This window comes from Salpingoeca rosetta (genome assembly GCF_000188695.1).
Source record: "Salpingoeca rosetta unplaced genomic scaffold supercont1.1, whole genome shotgun sequence".
Taxonomy (NCBI): Eukaryota; class Choanoflagellata; order Craspedida; family Salpingoecidae; genus Salpingoeca; species Salpingoeca rosetta.
This window is the reverse complement of record NW_004457740.1, coordinates 124324-142358: the sequence shown is the minus strand read 5'-3', so window position 1 is coordinate 142358 and position 18035 is coordinate 124324. Positions and strand designations below refer to the sequence as shown.

Below are 18035 nucleotides of genomic sequence, written 5' to 3'. Positions count from 1 at the left end.
TTAAAAAGATGTGATGAACAAACAACAGACGCGCGCGCACTCTCTGACATCCTTCAGAGAGAACCAGAGACTCTCGGTTGGGATGGTGCGCATGTGTGTGTGTGTGTGTGTACGCATATGTGTGCATGTGTGTGTGTGTGTGTGTGTGTGTGTGTGCGTATGTGTGCATGTGTGTGTGTGTGTGCGCATATGTGTGAGGGTGTGCCATACAATGGATCCCACATACACTTTCTCCCTCTTCTCTTTCGTGGGGTTCCAACATCCAACAGTGCTATATTCACGCATTGATCTTGTGAGAGATGCGGGGGAGCTCTCACTCACACACACACACACACACACACATGACACAGAGATCACACACACACACATACACACACAGAGAGGGCGCACACACACACACACACATACACACACACACACACACGCGCGCGCGCACACACACACACACTGCGTTGACATCCGCTGGGACGAGATGCACAGCGCGTGTCGGATCAAATGCGAATGATCAATGTGCAGCAGGACAACTTTGTCAGTCTCGGCGAATACACACGGCAGCTGACGGTGCGCACTCGTGCCGCAATCACGTTGTGTGTGTGTGTGTGTGTGTGTGTGTGTGTGTGTGTGTGTGTGTGTGTGTGGACGATGTCTTGTTACCTTGGCTGCACCCCCAAACTCTCGCTGTGCTCTCCGTCGCGTTCACATGAGCGCAACTTCTTCACCGTCTGCGCCCTACTACCACCATCATCATCGCCATCATCACGACTCAAACAAACATCACCACAACAGGACTTTCTGACATTTTCGAAATCGCACGTGAATGCGTTGACACACCCCGACTTCAATACGGCGCCTGGCCTGCGTCTCACGGTTGAGGCTGCAAACCGCCTGTACTCTCTCCTCCACACGGGTCTCAAGCCAGGTGGTACCGTGGTGCTGTGCTAAAGATGCAGAGAGGAGTGTGGGAAGAAGACCCCAAGTGAATTGGGGCTTGAAGTGGCAGGGAAGCACAATCGCCACAGTGATTGCAGATGTCACGACACTTGTGTGTGTGTGTGTGTGTGTGTGTGTGTGTGTGTGTGTGTGTGTGTGTGTGTGTGTGTGCGGCGCGTGGATGCGAACACAGGTAACAGACACAGCGGCAACAGCCAAGCACTGTCACTTACATGGACGTCGTTGCTCCATGTCTCCTCCATCCACATTACCAACAAGATGACTGCGAGTGCAAAGGACAAATCACAAGATCCAAGAAAAGCGTTTCATGAGGTTGTCAACACATGTCGTGTCGTCCTGCACTCACTGCCAAGCGAAGCATATGCAATGTACCGTCACACACGCACACATGGTGGCATGTGCTCATGTGCATACACACATGCACACGCACATGCACACACTTACACGCACACATACACACACAAACATGCTTACATACACACACAAACACGCTCCCAGGGCTTCCGCGCGACGATGGGAGAGATTGTGCCGCTTGTGCTGGAGGAGCAGCAGTTGTGCGAGGAATTCTTCCATCTGCACATTCAGGATGAGAGCAAGCGCAGTGGTGGCGGCGATGGCAGCGGTGAAAGCGACAAGGGTGGTGATGGTGGCGGAGAAGGGGGCGGGGATGATGGTGGTGGGGACGATGAGGTGAGAGAGAAACAGCAGCAACACCAACACCTTGAAGTGCAGACGCCGCTGCGAACACCTCGCCGTGCGACGACACACACGCCGAGGCCACGGTGATGCAAACGAGCGTCATACAGCCGTGTCATGTCATGTGTGCCTCGCGTCCTTCTTGTCTCCCGTCTCATCAAGCACACACACACACACACACATACACACACACATACACGCGCGCCCTGTCCTTCACAAATGTTGGGCCGTTTGCTTCGTCAGGTCCAATTTGAGCGGCAGCTACACGTCATTGTCCGGATACCGCGACTCTCCCCTGTTGTACGACACCTTACAGACACCAACACACATGCACATGCATGCACCGACCACGTGCATACGTCACGTTCTGTGCTGTTCGCGCTGACAACTGCGTGTGATTGCATTACACACACACACATACACACACATACACACACTCTCTCTCTCGCACACTCACACACACACACTCTCTCTCGCACACTCACACACACACTCCCACACTCCCACACGCACACACACACACATCCAGGGAGCGGAAGCAGCCGTCGCGCCTGAGCACGGTCTCGCATCAGCCACAGATTCATCCTCTGCTCCACGATCTCCTCAACGTCATGTTCAACGGTCCGTATACGTGCGTGTGTGCGTGCGTGCGTGCGTGCGTGCGTGTGTACACTTGCGTGTCGTGTGCATTGCGTTGTTCACGTTGTTCCCCTGCCGTTCTGTGTGATTGTTTGTGTGTGCGCTCCGTTCTTCTGCAGGCCTCGATGACGCCATCCACACCATGATGCAAGCCGGCTACAAACAGGATGCCTTGTGCGTTGTTGCGCTATTCTGCATTTGCCGTGTGGTGCTCTCCAATGTTCTGCGCTGGTCCTTTGTGGAGCTGGTGCCTGCGACAATGCACGTTGTGGTTCCGCTCGCTCATATTTACGTCGTGGCACTTTGCATCCACGTGTGCCTTGTCGGTTCGCACGTGTGTACCATGCACAGCAACAGCACGGTGGCGCTGGTGGTGCTGAGCGGACTGTCGCAGCAAGTTGCCTCCGAGTCCACGTTTCTGTTCCAGCTGTTTGGAAAATGCTACGTGTACGCCAAGCGGCTCTACGACTCCTACATCGTACGCGTGGGGTGGGGGTGGGGGTGGAGGGATGTTTGCACATGTTGGTGTCTCGTGCATGCGTTGGCATTTGATCCTCCACACACACTCTCTAACTCACACGCATACGACACATGCACTCCTGCGCTTGCACTTATTCACATGCAACACGCAATGTGCACATGGCAGGATTCCGTGGTGGACGCTGTGATGACTGCGCAAGTGAAGAAGAAAGACGGGTGTGGGATTCTTCCATTCGTATCGTCGTTTTCGGTCCGTGCATGCTTAGTGTGCAACTGTCTGCTGTGATGAACATTGAGCCATTATAGATGCAGGCACACACACACACACACACACACACACACACACACACACACACACACACACACACACACACACACACACACACACACAAAGACAGCACCACTGATTGCCTCACCACCACCGCCACCACCATCACCACTCAGCGGCTTGTGCGTGACTCCGAGGCCGTCGGTGCAAAGGAGGAGTGCCATTCGCTTCTGGACAAGGTGCCGTTCATTCGCATACCATCTCCCCCCCCTCTAATCATGCACTGGCTGCCGACTGTCTTTCTCAAATCGCCATGTGCATCAGCTCAAGCGAGCTCTTTTCTTTGTTGGTGGTTGCACCTGTGGATGTATGCGCGTGTGTGTACTTGTCTTCATGTCGATTGTGGGAATTCTTTTTCCACCACCACCACCAGCCCTCTCCCCTGACACAAGCACACATCTGCCCGCTGTCTGTGTTCAGGCATATCTGCGCCTGCTCGGTGCCATCTTTGATCGCGTTCAAGAAATCGCCGCCGACGCGAAAGAGCCGGACGTCATCCTCTTCGGTGAGTGTGTGTGTGTGTTCCTTGTGCGTCTCTCTCTCTCTTTTCTTCTCTCTCTGTCTCTCTCTCTTTCTCTCTCTCTCTCTGTGTCAGTCTCTCTCTCTCTGTGCGTCTCTCTCTCTGTCTCTGTCTCTCTCTCTGTCTCTCTCTCTTCTCTCTCTGTGTCAGTCTCTCTCTCTGTCTCTGTCTCTGTCTCTGTCTCTCTCTGTCTCTCTGTCTCTCTCTGTCTCTCTCTCTCTCTCGTTCCTTTATCTCTCTCTCTGTGTCAGTCTGGACATATGGGAAAGTTTTGTACGCTGAATGTTCGACATCATTGTTTCGTCGCTTGTGGCACCGCCCATGCGGTGAAAATGGACTGACAGCCACCCCCCCCCTCACACACACACACACACACACACACACACACACACACACACACACACACACACACACACACACACACACACACACACACACACACACACACACGTGTTGTTTCTTGCTGTCCCGACCAGAGAACTTCCACAACCTCTACGGTGAGCTGTCTCTTACTCGCGTGCGCATGCTGTTGTGTCTTCTGTAATGCGTGAGATTTTCTGCAGCTCAACTTGCACTCACGCACACTCACCAACACACACACACACACACACACAAACATTAACACATACATACGCTTTGTCTCTGCCAGACCAACTGTCCCGCCTGAAGATTGACAGCTTGAAGCAATACAGAGCGGACGCGCAGGAGAAATACAGAACACACATTACGCGCTTTGTGCAAAGCGTACTCGGTCGGCCAATGGAACGCCTCTCGGTGCGTCAGTGTATTTTATTTTTGTGTGTATGTGTGTGCATGCTTCTGATATTGTGTGCATGGTCGAGGTGCGTTTTCATCTGCCTCTCTCTCTCTCTCTATCTCAACTGCGCTCCCTCACGCAACGCTCGTCATCGCCATCGCCATCGTCAGAGCTTCTTTGAAGGCGTGGAACAGCTGATTCGACAAGGCACCGCCCCACAAGACGTGAGCTGTGATTTAACATGATGCCGCGCATGGCGAATGACACGCACACACACACACACACATGTGCGCACGCATCCACACACACACACACACACTTACTCACGAACACTCGCGCATGTGCGTCCAGGTGGGCTACTATTCTGAGTTTAACAAACAGCAGCTGCGTGCTATCATCAAGCTCTACCCTGGGAAGGAAGTCAAGAAAGGCCTCGAATCAACTTACAGTGCGTCGCCTGCTGCGTTGTGTTGTCTGTGATCAGGTCCTTGTTGTGCTTGTCGCTATCGCATTCTCGTTCACACACACGACACACACACACACACACACACACACACACACACACACACACACACACACACACACACACACACACGACACACAGAGCGGGTGCAGAAGCAGCTGTGCACGGAAGAGAACCTGCTTGTGGTCGTTTGGCGCAGCATTCAAGAGGAGTTTGTTCGTTTGCACGCGCACTTTGAAGAGCTCATCGCCAAGTGCTACCCCAACTCAAACATCCGGCTGGAGTTTGAGGTGGAGGATTTGTTGCAGTATTTCGCGAGCATTGCTGAACGCTCTTGACGTGCACGTTATTGCTCAATGCAATGGGATGATAAACTGGATTTGATCGACCACCACATACTCTCTTACACTCACACATACACACGTGCACAACTCCAACACTCACACTCACACACGCATCATCATCATGAAAAACAAACAAAAGGACAATTGATGCATTTATTGGGCAAATCGCACACGTCCACAGAACGTGACGCGTCATACATCAAAGCCATACAAGAGAGCTAGCAACAAGCGACACCACAGACACATTGGCCAAAACAGCAAACACGGCTAGTGAAGCACGAGTAACCCCACGTCAACAATTAACAACAGCACAGTGAACTGAGTCTTGGGACAGGTATGATAGTGATCAAGCAGCCCTGAAATCACGCACGAACAAGTTCACACAAAGCAGAAACACACCCCACCTACCGCAGACAGAGCAACTTTGGGAACAATAAGGAAGGGGGAAGGAGGGCTGGCATTCAATGTCGGTATGTACAGCTGGGGCGACAATAACACACAGCTAAATCAAGAAATCGAGAATGTTGATAGAACAAAAGCGAATAGTGACAAACGCAGGCGAGCCAGTGAACGGGACAAGAGTAACAGGTGCACCACTCTGAGGGATTTGACAAGGGGGATGGTGATGGCAGAGGGATAGTAATGGCGGCATGTGCGATGGTGGCTGCAGGCATCGTGGTCGTAGTTGCATTCAGTGACAAAAGGACTGCGGCAGCATATGTGTGGTGGGCGTTACACCTCCGCCGGCATGTTCAGCTCCAGCTCAAGATCCGCCACTTTCCGCGCCAACCGCTCGTTCTGATCGGAAAACAACAAGGCAGCAGTGGAAGATGAGAGGCAAGTCAACAGCACAAGCAAACAGCACGCACACGCACACACACACGCACACACACACACACACACACACACACACACACACACACACACACACACACACACACACACACACACACACACACGCACACGCACACGCACACACACACACACGCACACACACACACACACACACACACACATTCACCCAGACACATGCGACGACGTACCTCAGAGTAGCAGTGCTCGAAGCTTTCCCTGCTGTTTCGCAGTGCCTTTGAGAGGCGGGCAATCTCTGCCCTCAGCTGGATGTTGCTCTCCATCAGCTCCTGCTTTGCCGTCTGCAGCGTCTCCACCTCCTGCGTGCGTGTGTCCCTCTCGTCTGCAAGCGTCAGCACGAGCTTGCGCAGCCGCCCAACCTGTTCGTGCACGTCCAGCGTGGCAATGTGGTCCAGATTTAACCCGCGGCCTTCAACCAGCACACCCCCGTTGGCCTCAGAGACGCCCGACGCGAGCGAGCTGGAACTGACAGAGCCCGGCCCGCGGTGCAGCGAGCGATGGTGCCCTGCAGGCCGTCGTGGTTGAGGTGACACGTCAGCGTGAGATTGGTGCAGTGGTGGATCGGTGTGTGGGCTGGTGTGGCCACCAAGGTCACGCGCAGGACGGAACGCTTCAGGGACATTCACCCATGTTAGGCAAGCATCTCGCGCTCACACACACACGCACACACACATGTGCGCACGCATCCACACACACACACACACACACACACACACACACACACACACACACATTCTCACACCTGCTGGGGCAGTTGACGTCGATGACTGGAGGCCCTCAGAAACGCCGCGAATGTCCCGACGGCGCTGGATGGTGCTCGAGCGGTTCGCCTTGCCTGCAATGGAGAGGGAAGGGGGGATGGTGGCGGTGGAAGGAAGGAGGGGTGAACAGTGGCGTGTCGCTCCATACACGAATGCAGACAAGCGCATGCATAACTATCACACACACACACACATGCACGCGCGCATGTCCACGACGTACTCTCTGCGAGGGTGCGGGCTGGAGCAGGGCGGGCGTCTGATCCGGACAAGCGGAGGCCTTGCATCTCGCGCTCAACAGCGTGGTTCAACGCAATGTCATGCACAAACCTGCAGAGTTGCCAAGGTGATGCAAGCCGTGTGATGAGAGAGGATTCATCAAACGATTCCGGCATGAGAGCGTGCACTTTCATGCTCAATTACAAGCACACTTGCGTATGCATTTGTAGACAGGCAAGGCGGTGGCTCGCATCTGCAGTTGCACGTGCAGCCAGTCATCGTACTCACTTCTCCGGGAGGCAGAGGGCGGAGGAAGGCAGGGCGCTGACGTCGACGATGCATGACGAGGCAAACGAGCGGATGGCGTGCTGCATCTCCACACTCGTGCTCGGCTCCGAGAATTTCCACGCGTTGAAGTCGGCAACCGCAGAGCGAATCTGCTGCTCCCGCGCCTGGCGCGCAACATTCGCCAGCGCCCCGCTCTGCAGTAGCGACGAGCGAACGTGGTGAGGTGGAGGTGAGGTGGTGGAAGTGAGGTGTGGTGAGATTATGGGTGGATGGTGATGGGGTAATGGGTGACATGGCGGTGAGGCCGTGGGAAGACAGTGGTGGCTGCAGCCGAGGATGAACGAGCGCAGTTGGGCTTACATGACATGACATGACATGACATGACATGTCATGGCAGTGCTCACACCTGTTGCATGGCCAGCTCTGCATTCACAATCTTGTTGAGAACCCAACGCCGCATTTCGGTCGCAGGCAGAGGCTGTCCACACGCAAACAATACAGGCACACACAGCCCACAACAAGAAGCATGTGGGTGTCAGCAAGAGTTCATGTACACAACAGAACGAACACGCACATACACAGGATCACACACAACAGACGCACGCACAAGCCACTCAAACGCACAAATACGCGCCACGTGACACAAGTGCAACATCCCATGATGCAAGTTTTCACAATCACACATGCCATGCGCGCTCGTTCCCACACCTGTGTAGGGATGACAGGGTCAAACCAGGGCACCGAGTCGCGAGAAACGACACGAATGTCATACAGCGGACCGGAGTCCAGCGCCATCTCCTCGCTCTCCTGTCACAGATACACACGCACCACCACCGAACACAGCAGCATGGGTAAGGGGCAGCAGCTGTTGGTGAGCAATGCGTAGCATGTCTTGATTGAATGGGGGAGTGAAAGGTATGCTCACTTCAAAGATGCACTGAGGCACAAACACACACACACATGCATAGACAGGCTAGAACAGCACTGAGCTATTGTGTACACACACGCACCCTCCTTTCTCCCCCTTTCTCCCTCCCCCTTCTGTACCTGCACGACGATGAAGACATGGAGGAGTTGGAAGTTAAATGCCTTCGGAACGAAATGCGCACCGCGCTCCAGAAACACAACGGAGACAAGGCTCGTTCCAACCAGTCGCCGGATCTCGGCCTGTGCATGCCAATGCCATGACCACGTGAGCGGTCGTAAATAACGAAGGGGAGTCAAGCACATGCGAGAACAATTCAATACATTCATGTACATGTACACACACACTCACATACAAATACACATACACACACGTCCACACACGTCCACACACACACACACACACACACACGCACATAAGCTCACGCACGCACCGCAGATTGGGGCCGCTGCGTGCGCATCATTGAGACGACGTGGAACATGATTTCCTTCTCGTCAAAAGCAGTGTAGAGCGATTCTCGGAAGCCCTCCAAGTCGCCCTTGTAGCCCGCAAACGACGCTATCGGAACAACATCGCCCAGCCCGTGCAGAAACTGTGGTGGTGGTGGTGGTGGTGCAAGGAAATAGACGTGAGCACAATGCAAAGGGACACCAAACCAGCAGTTGACGCGTTGATGTGACTCAAACCTCCCCCCCCCTCCTCCATCATCACCAGCATTTCCTCTTCCGTCTTCTCCTCTTCCAACATCAGCAATGGCCAGCTACGACCACCGCAACCATTCCAACCACGACCCACAACAACAACAACACCCCCCGTTTCCTTGGTCTCTGACCTTCGAGTACGCGGGTGAGTCATCCTCTGCCGTGTTTGCCATGACGGAATCCTGGTCCAGTTGTCCCGGCAGCACGTGCAGCAGCGCAACCTTGAATCTGTCCCTGATCATGTGCTCGTCAACGGCAATCAGCCGCTGCCGCACGTCGTCCATGTGATCGCTGCAAATCGCCTCCAGCCCACTGATGGAGAGCTTTGGAAACGCCACCCGACAAATTTCGGCAGCATCGGGCGCTGGGGAGAGCTCGTCTGGGCGCACATCGCCCTTGTACGCGCGACGAATGGTGCGGATCATGCACAGGAAGTTGGGCACCTCCCGGCTGCTCTGCTCGCCGTTGCGCAGCCCAATTGTCACAATCACGGGCTCCTGTATCATGAATGGGTGGCACGACGACGTGGTGGAGGTGAGGTCGAAACATTGGCGGTAAAGGGAAGGTATGTGCGTGCGTACGGAGCGTGTAAGTGAGTTGTGTGGATGTGAGTGAGTGAGTGAGTGAGTGAGTGAGTGAGTGAGTGAGTGAGTGAGTGAGTGAGTGAGTGAGAGTGTGAGTGAGAGTGTGTGAGTTTGTGAGTGTGTGTGTGTGTGAGTGAGTGAGTTGTGTGTGTGTGTGTGTGAGTGAGTGTGTGTGTGTGTGTGAGTGTGCGTGTTGTGTGAGTGTGCGTGTTGTGTGAGTGTGCGTGTTGTGTGGTGCGTGTGTGCAGCTCCATCTCTTTAAATGTGCAAGTAACAAGCCCACCGATTGGTGTTCGCCGGTGAAGTTCCAGTGCGGCAGCGACGTGAACTTGGTGCGATAATACCGCGCAGCCATCTCCATAAACCTGAACAGTGCACACCAACAATACAGCAGCCACGTGAGTGCATGCAACCAAAAGCCAAACCACAACAAATAAAACCACACAACAAGAGGGCACACAAAACAAACCCCAATCCAAACAAACCCCAAAACAAAAACAAAAATTTAAACAAAACGAACCTGTAGAGGGTGTGTGCATCAAAGGTGCCACCGCGGGCGTGCTGGACAAAGCCCTCGCACCCACGCATGACAACAGGGGAGGCTGTCTCGCCACGTGTGCTGCACTCCTGCAGATAGCGCATGGCCGTCGCAACAGCGCCGCTGCTGCCGTGAACAGGTGCACTTCCGCTCCCACTGCCACCGCTCGTGGTGGTGTTGGTGTTGGTTCGGATGCTGCTGCTGCGCCTGCTGATGGTTCCCGCATCTCCGTCGCTGCCGCTGCCGCTGGTGGTGTGCGCGTTCTTGTTTGCATAGTCGCCATCACCTGCTGTGTGCGTGTGCTCGTGTGCGGGGTCGATGGGGTCGATGGGGTCGATTGCGCGGGAGGGGAGCGTGACCTCGTGCTGCGGCACCGGGTACGGCCAGAACCGCTTGGACGTGAACTGCCCCGCGCCTGTGGTGGTGGTGGTGGTGGTGGTGGTGGGGGGGGGGGGGGGCCGACGATGAGTGGAAGTGAGAGTTGGGGGGGGGGGCAACATGTGCGCCAATGGGATGAAAAAGCATGCAATAGTGTAGGGTGATGTCAAACAGAGAAGCCCACAATCTCCCAAACGACGAAAGGGATCACATCCCAGCACGGTTACACACACACACACACACACACACACACACACACACACACACACACACACACACACACACACACACACACACACACACACCAACCTCTCGGAGTGGTTGACTCGTAGCCGTGGCCGGCATAGAACGGCGAGCGCTGTGTCTCGAGTCGGTCGCTGTGCCGGGCGAGGGCCTCCTCCAGCTCCTCCACGTGCCGCGCCATCGACTCGTCAAGCACCATGCTCGACGGCCGTGGCAGCACCCGGAACAGCGGCACCTCCGCAACCTCGTGGAACCGGTACAGGCTGTTGGGCGACACGTCCGGCGCATGCATGGGGTGGCCCATGACGTGGTCCATGGTGTTGTGGTCGTCGCCATTTGACTGCACTTCGTCGTCGTCGCTGTGCGCGTAACCACCATGGCCCGGTGCCTGGTGGCGTGCCGTCGCATGCGGTGCGTCCACGTTGGTGATGATGGACGACGCTGCCGACAGCCCGCTGGTGTTGGGGGACGCACCCTCGACTGCGTGGCTGCGGAAGTGGCTGGAGAAACTGAAATCGCTCATGCTCAGGTCCTGCCGCTGCTGTTGGTCTCCGTCCACATTTGTAATGGTGACATCACCATCATTGGAAGCAGGAGCAGCATCAGTGGCAACATGATCACGATCAGCGCCTCTGGTTACGTGTTGCTCGTCGTGGTGTGGGAGCGGGTGCAGCCCAACAACTTGGGCGTGTTCAAGGAGAGCCGTGTCCATCTCGAGGTCGGTCGGGTGCGCTGCCAGCGCAGCATCGTCGTCCGCGCTGTTGTCATCATTGTTGCCAGCATTGCCTGCGGGCAACAGAGCGCGTGCAACGGGGCGGCTGCCCTTTGGGGTGGAATGGAACGCAGCCGCTGTCGCTGACGATGCGGTTGCTGGTGGTGGTGATGATGGTTGTGGTGATGAATGCGAGGAGAGCACTGCTGCTTCGGTATCGTCATGCACGCTCGTGTCGTTGGTGTCATTTCTTGCTTGCTGGTCATCAGCGCCATTGCGCGGACAAACGTTGACGGCTGGAACCCCGCTTCGCACAGGCGTGCCGAGGGAGGGCCGGCTCTCACCATCGCTCGACACGTACCCACCACACACGTGCACGTCGCTTTCGAACGACTGCACAGTTCGCTGTTTCCGCGACTCGTGCAATGGTGTGTGTGTGGTGGCATCGTGGACAGACACCTCCGCATGCGGCACTGATTCGTCGTCACTGTCGTCATGGTGGTGGTGGTGGTGATGGTGGTGGTGGTCCGTTGCGTGCATGTGGTGTGACGCCGTGTCAGCGCGTGCATCATCCTCGTCACGACCGCTGCTGCTGTTGCTGTGTTTCACGCCATCAAAGCCGTCATCAACGTCGTCGTCGGCGTCAGTGGCGAGGCCCTGCACGTCGCTGGTGCTGTCGTCGGCAACCGCCTCCGTGTCATCGCCGCTGCTCGGGCCCGACATGCGCACCCCGCTCGGCAGGTGCAGGTCGTAGTCGTCGTCGTCAAGCCGCATCAGGAACGCGCGCTGACGACGCTGCTCGTGCTCGTCCATGTTTGCGCCGTCAGCCTTGCCAGCAGCGGCAACACCACGCCCGACCCCGGGCTGGTGGTGCTGGTGTACGTGCACGGGTGCGCCGGTGGACACCGTGACCAGGTCACCGCCGGCAACGAGCGGGCTGCCGTGTCGACGCGTGCGCTGTGCACCATCTCCCTGCAGAGATGAGAGCGCCAGAGACCGCAGTACATCACGCACGCCTTCCTCGTCGGAGTCAAGCCCGCTCGCACAGCTCTCAAATGCGAGCGACGCGCAGTCGCTCTCCTCAGTGCTGTCGCCGTGTGTGGATACATGTACGTGCGCGTGCCTGTGCTGACGTGCTGTGCTGCTGGCATTGCTCTCAACCTCGTGGTCGCTGTGCTCAACACCAACACCGCCGTTCACCACGACCATGGTGCCGTTGGCGCTGGCGTTCGTGTGCACTGCCGCTGCGGCGGTGGAGGTAGTTGCGGTGTTGGTGTGGTCCAGGCTGGTGTTGCAGCTTGAGAGCATCTCAAGGTCCGCTGTGGCGACGGCAGACTCGAGCTGCCCCCGCGCGCCGTCACTGTTGCTGCTGCTGTTGTTGTTGTTGTTCGTGTTGCTGCTGCTGGTGCTTCTGTTGTGGCTGTTACTGGCGTCTGCATTGCTGTTGCTGTTGCTGCCGTTCTCGGTGTGGTCCTCCACTGCGGGAAGGCGCGAGCGGGCAGGGAGCGACGCAGGGGACGTTGTCGACGGCGTGTGTGTGGCAGATGTGTCTCCGTCCACTTCGGCATCGCTTGCAGACAGGTGCTGGTTGTCCTGCTTCTGGTGCTCATCACACTGCTGCTGCTGCTGGTGAAGGAGGTCGCGGAGAAAGGCGCCAGGCTCCTCCTCCCAGCTCAGGTCCTCCACACCGATGCTCATGGTCGACGTGTCGGTTGCCTCACCGCCAACAAGCCTGCGCTCGTGCACGATGTTTGCCACATCGGCCAGCGGGGTAGCGGCCACCTTGTGGCGGTGCAGCTCCCGCCCGAGGGACTTGAGCTCCAGCGGCGCGCCCTCGCCAACACCAGCGGAGGCCATTGCGCTCTCGTGCTGTCGACGCCGCGAGGCTTTGAGTTGCGCTAGCGTCGGGTTTCCGCTGCCGTCCCCGTGGTTGCCGTTGGCGGTTGATGCTGTGCTTGCACTCACCGTCGTGCTGAGGGTGAGCTCGGACGATGCAGGGGATGGCACCAGGCCATCGCTGTCCGCTTGTGATGCAGACGCGTTTCTCTCCGCACCACCACCGCCGCTGTTGCTGGTGCTGTTGTTGTTGGTGCTGCGGCGAAACTTGCGCATCAGACCTAGGTGTGGAGGGATGTGAACAGGTGAGTGGCGAGAGCAGAGGTGAGCTCTGTGTGTGTGTGTGTGTGTGCATGTGTGTATGTGTGTGTGTGTGTGTGTGAAGAGGGCAAGTTGAGTTCATCTGCTGCCTGACCTCGAAGCTTGTGCTCCTTCTTGGGTTGAGGGTCGGTGTTGTCAGAAGGAAGCTGTGTCAAAGCAGACGAAGGCAAGGCGTGTTGATGTGCATGTGTGAGCACGACTGGCGACACAACCACAACCTCCGCATATGTTTGCACATGTACCCTCGTACCGAAGACACCTTGAGAAGCGCAATCAACCTCCCCGCCACCCCCAACATTCATAACAAGAGCGGAGCGGGTAACGTGCACCGGACCTTGTCGTCGGTGTGCTTGCGTGAGCTTTGCGGTGACCAGGGCAGTTGCTGGGGTGTGGACCCCATCTGCTGGACCGCGTCCAAGCTCTTGTAGTACACAAGCGACATGGGCAGAGCAGGGAGGCAAGGGGGGGGGGCGCCGCGGTGGCGTGGGGTGAGATTGTGGTGTTATGATGTGGTGTGGTGTGGCGTGGTTGTTGGTGTTGTTGGTGGTGGTGTTGTTGTTGTTGTTGTTGTTGTGGTTGTGTGTTATGTTGTGTCGGGTTGTTTTGGTGGCGCGAGGATGAGTGAACGAGGCGTGGAGCAGCGGGGCGCTCTGCAACAGAGCAGACATGGACGCAAGGCGCGTGGGCGAGCGGAGACGAGCGCAAGAATAGGGACACAGCGGCCTCCGTTGAGGAGTGGGGGAATGCAGTGGCACCGCGTACCTTGGATGTCATCTGAAGAAAAAAGTGTGTTGCTGTTCGCTGCTGCTGTTGCTGTTGCTGTTGCTGAGGCGGAGCAGGAGCAGACGGATGCGTGCCCTCGCTTGTTTCCTTCCTCTTTGTGTTGTACCCGTTGCGTGTCGATCACCGACTCGCTCGCTATGCTTACTCGGCAGCCACACACGCACGCCAACACGCTGTGGGAGGAAGCCACAAGGTGATCCGACCACTCTGCTGCTGTTGCTGTGGGAGGACACAGTGGCTGTGATGCAAAGTGCAGAGGAGAGGAGAGAGAGGTAGGGGAAAGAGAGGAGAGGAAGGCGAAGAAGATGATGGAGAAGAAGAAGGAAGTCGAGACCCGGGGGCAACCGACAGTTAGATAGGGAGGCTGGACGGAAAAACGGCTGGTAGGCAGCAGAGAAAAGGTTGTAGTTAGCGCTGTCAATAGTGTCAGCCCTGACACACAGCTTCCGAAATTTTCGCTCCCTTGGGGAAGGTGACCAGGGGAAGGTGCCCGGGTGCTGGGTGGTGTGTGGGCGGTGGTGTGTGAAGGGTGTACCAACGTGGGCAGCAAGCAGGCAGGAGTCGCCGTCAAACACCCCTGTGACAAACAACACGACTTTTTCCTCGTGTGTGCGCTTGCGTGCAAGCGGATGTGCGAAACAACACAAACAACAACAACAAAGCCAAAACGCTTCGCTTGGTTTTTCGTGCTCACTGCGCGACCATATCTGTCGCGGGACAACGAGGATGCGAAAGAAAATCGGTGGTGCAACCGACCTCGCCGCCAACAATTTGCATTTGGTGCGCGTGGGTGCGTGTGTGTGTGTGTGTGTGTGTGTGTGTGTGTGTGTGTGTGTGTGTGTGTGTGTGTGTGTGTGTGTGTGTGTGTGTGTGCGTCTTTTTGTGTGTGTATGCGTGTGTGTTGCTGTGTTTTTGCTTCAATCGATTGCAACAGCGTCTATGATTGACTGTCAGCCTTCGTGGTGGTGGTGGTGGTGGTGGTGGTGGGCGCAGAAAGGTCAAGAAACAGCGCAGACAACACGCGTAGAAACGACGCCAGCGATACATAACGATCTGTGCAAACGAGATGCATGTGTGTGTGTGTGTGTGTGCGTATGAGCTTGCGGTGGTCATCATCATCTTGTTCTTCCCCCTTCTTGCGAGCAGACACGCACGCATTTCATGTAGACACACCCACACACCCACACACGCACTACATGCAAACAAATCACACACACACTCCATACAAACAAATCACACACACACACAAGCAAACAACACGAACAACCAATATCCCAAACAAGCGCCACAACCAATGCAACGAGCACGCCACAGCTACCTTGCTGGTTTGTGGCCATGCCGCGTGCTTGCGCATCCTTGATGGCGGAGGTAAGGGCGGCATCCACCGCCGCCACATCTGCTGCGGCCGGCGACGCCTCAAGCAAGAGAAAGTCGATCAGCTGCTGGCATATGTCCTCTTTGGCCAATCCTGGTGGTTCGTGTGGACGCATCAGGGATGTTGCATGACGGGTGAGAGACGTTGAAGGTGTGTCACAGAACAAGAGCGAGCGAAGGTGCAATATCCAACACACACGCACACACGTACGCACGCGCGCTTGGGTCACCTGTGTTGAATGGGTCCAATAATAAAAACAGAGCGCGCCCTTGTTCCAGAAGCTCCTCATATCTGCACAGCGCGCGCAGCGAGTGAGGCACATGACAGGATGATGTCAGTGATGTCAGCGTGGACAAATGTGTACGTGTGTGTGTGTGTGTGCGTGCACGTATGTGTGCATGTATGTGTGTGTTCGTGTGTGCGTGTGTGCGTGTGTGTGTGTGTGTGTGTGTGTGTGTGTGTGTGTGTGTGTGTGTGTGTTCGTGTGCGTGTGTGCATGTATGTGTTCGTGTGTGCGTGTGTTCGTGCCAGTGGTGTGCGTTTTTCACGCACTGATAGCAGACGGTGAGGGCTTCTTTAAAATGTGGCCAGGTCACAACAGCGTGGTCAGCACGCATGTATCGTGTACACAGCGCTTCAGACACCTGCATATGTGCCAAAGGGCCGTGGTGGGCGTGAGGCACAGTGGTAGATACTCACTGCCTCGGCATGACACGTCGCAAAACACAACACACATGTACACATCCACACGTACACACATATCCACACACATCAACACACATACAAACGCACATACACACCCACATTCACATCCACACACACATGTACACATCCACATACACATCCACGTATCGGCACCCACATGCACACACAAACAGCCAACGCTCGCTGCACCTGTGGCGAAAAGTCTGACGTGCGCATGCCAAGCAGCTGCATAAAGTCCACGCCCAAGACAGCGTCGAGGCCCTGCCTGTTCACCAGCAGGCCGTCCAGGCTGTTTGTGACCTGCTTCGACGATGGCGGCGCAAGCATGACTGAGGACAGCGCACCCGATATATCTGCATGATCCGTGAACACGTTGGTGTGGGTACATCGTGTGTGAGCGTGGGACGAAGCAGAGGGAGAGAGTGTGTGTGTGCGTGTGTGTGAGTGAGTGTGTGTGCGTGTACGTGTGCGTGTGTGTGTGTATGTGTGTATGTGTGTATGTGTGTGTGTGTGCGTGTGCGTGTGTGTGTGTGTGTGTGTGGCTAGCATACACGCTAAGGTTGAAAGCAGGACAGTCACATACACATGCACACCTGGAGAAGGAGCCGATGCTTTTGATGATGAGGATGAGTGTCTTGTCTTCTTCCGCTTCTTGCTGCCACCACTTGCACCTGTGATGTGTTTGCGCAGATCAAATGGGATGACACATTAATGAGCCACACACACACACACACACACACACACACACACACACACACACACACACACACACACACACACACACACACACACACACACACACATATTCACACACGCATACGCACGCACCTTCAGGGGAAGTGTTTTTGTGACGCGTGCGCAGGGAACCATATGTTCTGTCAAGCGTGTTGTGTTGGTTGACGGAGAGCAAGGTGTATGCCTCTGCAATGGCTTCTGCTCGACGAAAGTGCGGATTGCCTGTTGCGTGCCCTGTAGCAGCGAAGCGAAAGGGGGGGGTGGAGGGAGTGCGACGACCCCAGCCACAATTGAGTACCACGTCAGTGCCCACCAACACACACACACGCACCTACACACACACACACACACACACACACACACACACACACACACACACACACACACACACACACACACATACGCACGCATATACAGACGTACGGATGAGCTTGTAGGCGCGCTGTACTGCGGGGACGCCAGTCGTCACGTGTGTAAAGTAGTCAGCCAGAAAGCTCATGGGGTCTGCAGGGCGGATGCGCAGTAGCTCCCGCATGGCCCGCGTCAGATGCTGCCGCACTGGTGGTTCATCACAGGCGCACGGTGAGATCACGCTGATGATGTTCAGAGAAGAAGAGGATGGTCGCAAACACACACACACACGCACACATACACACACATACACACACACTCTCTCTCACATACACACACACACACACACACACACACACACACACACACACACACACACACACACACACACACACACACACACACACACACACAACAACCAACCAGGGGGGTTTAAAGAGGGTGCGCCTGTTACTTCTGCCCAGACAAAACACAATTCTGTGGATTTGACAAGCAGAACACACAAAAAAGGGAATGCGCTTGTCGGTTTGGT

General features: G+C 55.9%; 4 protein-coding genes across 4 annotated transcripts in view; 2 read left to right on the top strand and 2 right to left on the bottom strand.

The window, feature by feature from the left end:
* The window catches only part of PTSG_00035 (uncharacterized protein), a gene marked incomplete at both ends in the record, with an annotated part of 3325 nt that extends 2383 nt beyond the window's left edge, over positions 1–942 (top strand). The window contains 2 exons of the mRNA XM_004998534.1: positions 481–561; positions 787–942. Coding sequence (XP_004998591.1) covers positions 481–561; positions 787–942 — 237 coding nt within the window. The remainder of the gene's footprint in view (positions 1–480; positions 562–786) is intronic.
* A 522-nt stretch (positions 943–1464) lies between these two features.
* Positions 1465–5172, top strand: PTSG_00034 (uncharacterized protein; the record flags this gene model as incomplete). Its single annotated transcript, XM_004998533.1, has 11 exons — positions 1465–1733; positions 2177–2268; positions 2406–2764; positions 2933–3016; positions 3211–3273; positions 3515–3599; positions 4091–4111; positions 4264–4388; positions 4542–4595; positions 4723–4819; positions 4976–5172. The coding sequence occupies 11 exons, from the start codon at positions 1465–1467 to the stop codon at positions 5170–5172; spliced, it is 1446 nt and encodes a 481-aa protein (XP_004998590.1).
* Positions 5173–5323: 151 nt separating this feature from the next.
* Positions 5324–14957, bottom strand: PTSG_00033 (uncharacterized protein). The gene is made up of 16 exons (XM_004998532.1): positions 14317–14957; positions 13889–13975; positions 13649–13700; positions 10752–13514; positions 10047–10479; positions 9810–9891; positions 9074–9439; positions 8675–8833; positions 8364–8483; positions 8025–8123; positions 7723–7794; positions 7317–7510; positions 7033–7139; positions 6794–6886; positions 6222–6556; positions 5324–5976 (listed from the first exon to the last, which is right to left on the bottom strand). The coding sequence occupies exons 1-16, from the start codon at positions 14326–14328 to the stop codon at positions 5911–5913; spliced, it is 5040 nt and encodes a 1679-aa protein (XP_004998589.1). The 5' UTR covers positions 14329–14957; the 3' UTR covers positions 5324–5910.
* A 70-nt stretch (positions 14958–15027) lies between these two features.
* PTSG_00032 (uncharacterized protein) lies at positions 15028–17719 on the bottom strand (the record flags this gene model as incomplete). Its single annotated transcript, XM_004998531.1, has 8 exons — positions 17576–17719; positions 17246–17386; positions 17011–17088; positions 16607–16770; positions 16265–16356; positions 15942–16003; positions 15656–15805; positions 15028–15044 (listed from the first exon to the last, which is right to left on the bottom strand). The coding sequence occupies exons 1-8, from the start codon at positions 17685–17687 to the stop codon at positions 15028–15030; spliced, it is 816 nt and encodes a 271-aa protein (XP_004998588.1). The 5' UTR covers positions 17688–17719.
* Between the last annotated feature and the right edge of the window lie 316 nt (positions 17720–18035).

Bases quoted from the DNA above. Each gene is read 5' to 3' on its own strand.
- PTSG_00033 (XM_004998532.1), bottom strand. The intron at 7,795-8,024 runs GTGTGGGAACGA...GCGTGTGGACAG, and splicing joins ACCCTGTCATCCCTACACAG to CCTCTGCCTGCGACCGAAAT. The intron at 7,140-7,316 runs GTGAGTACGATG...GCAACTCTGCAG, and splicing joins GCCCTCTGCCTCCCGGAGAA to GTTTGTGCATGACATTGCGT.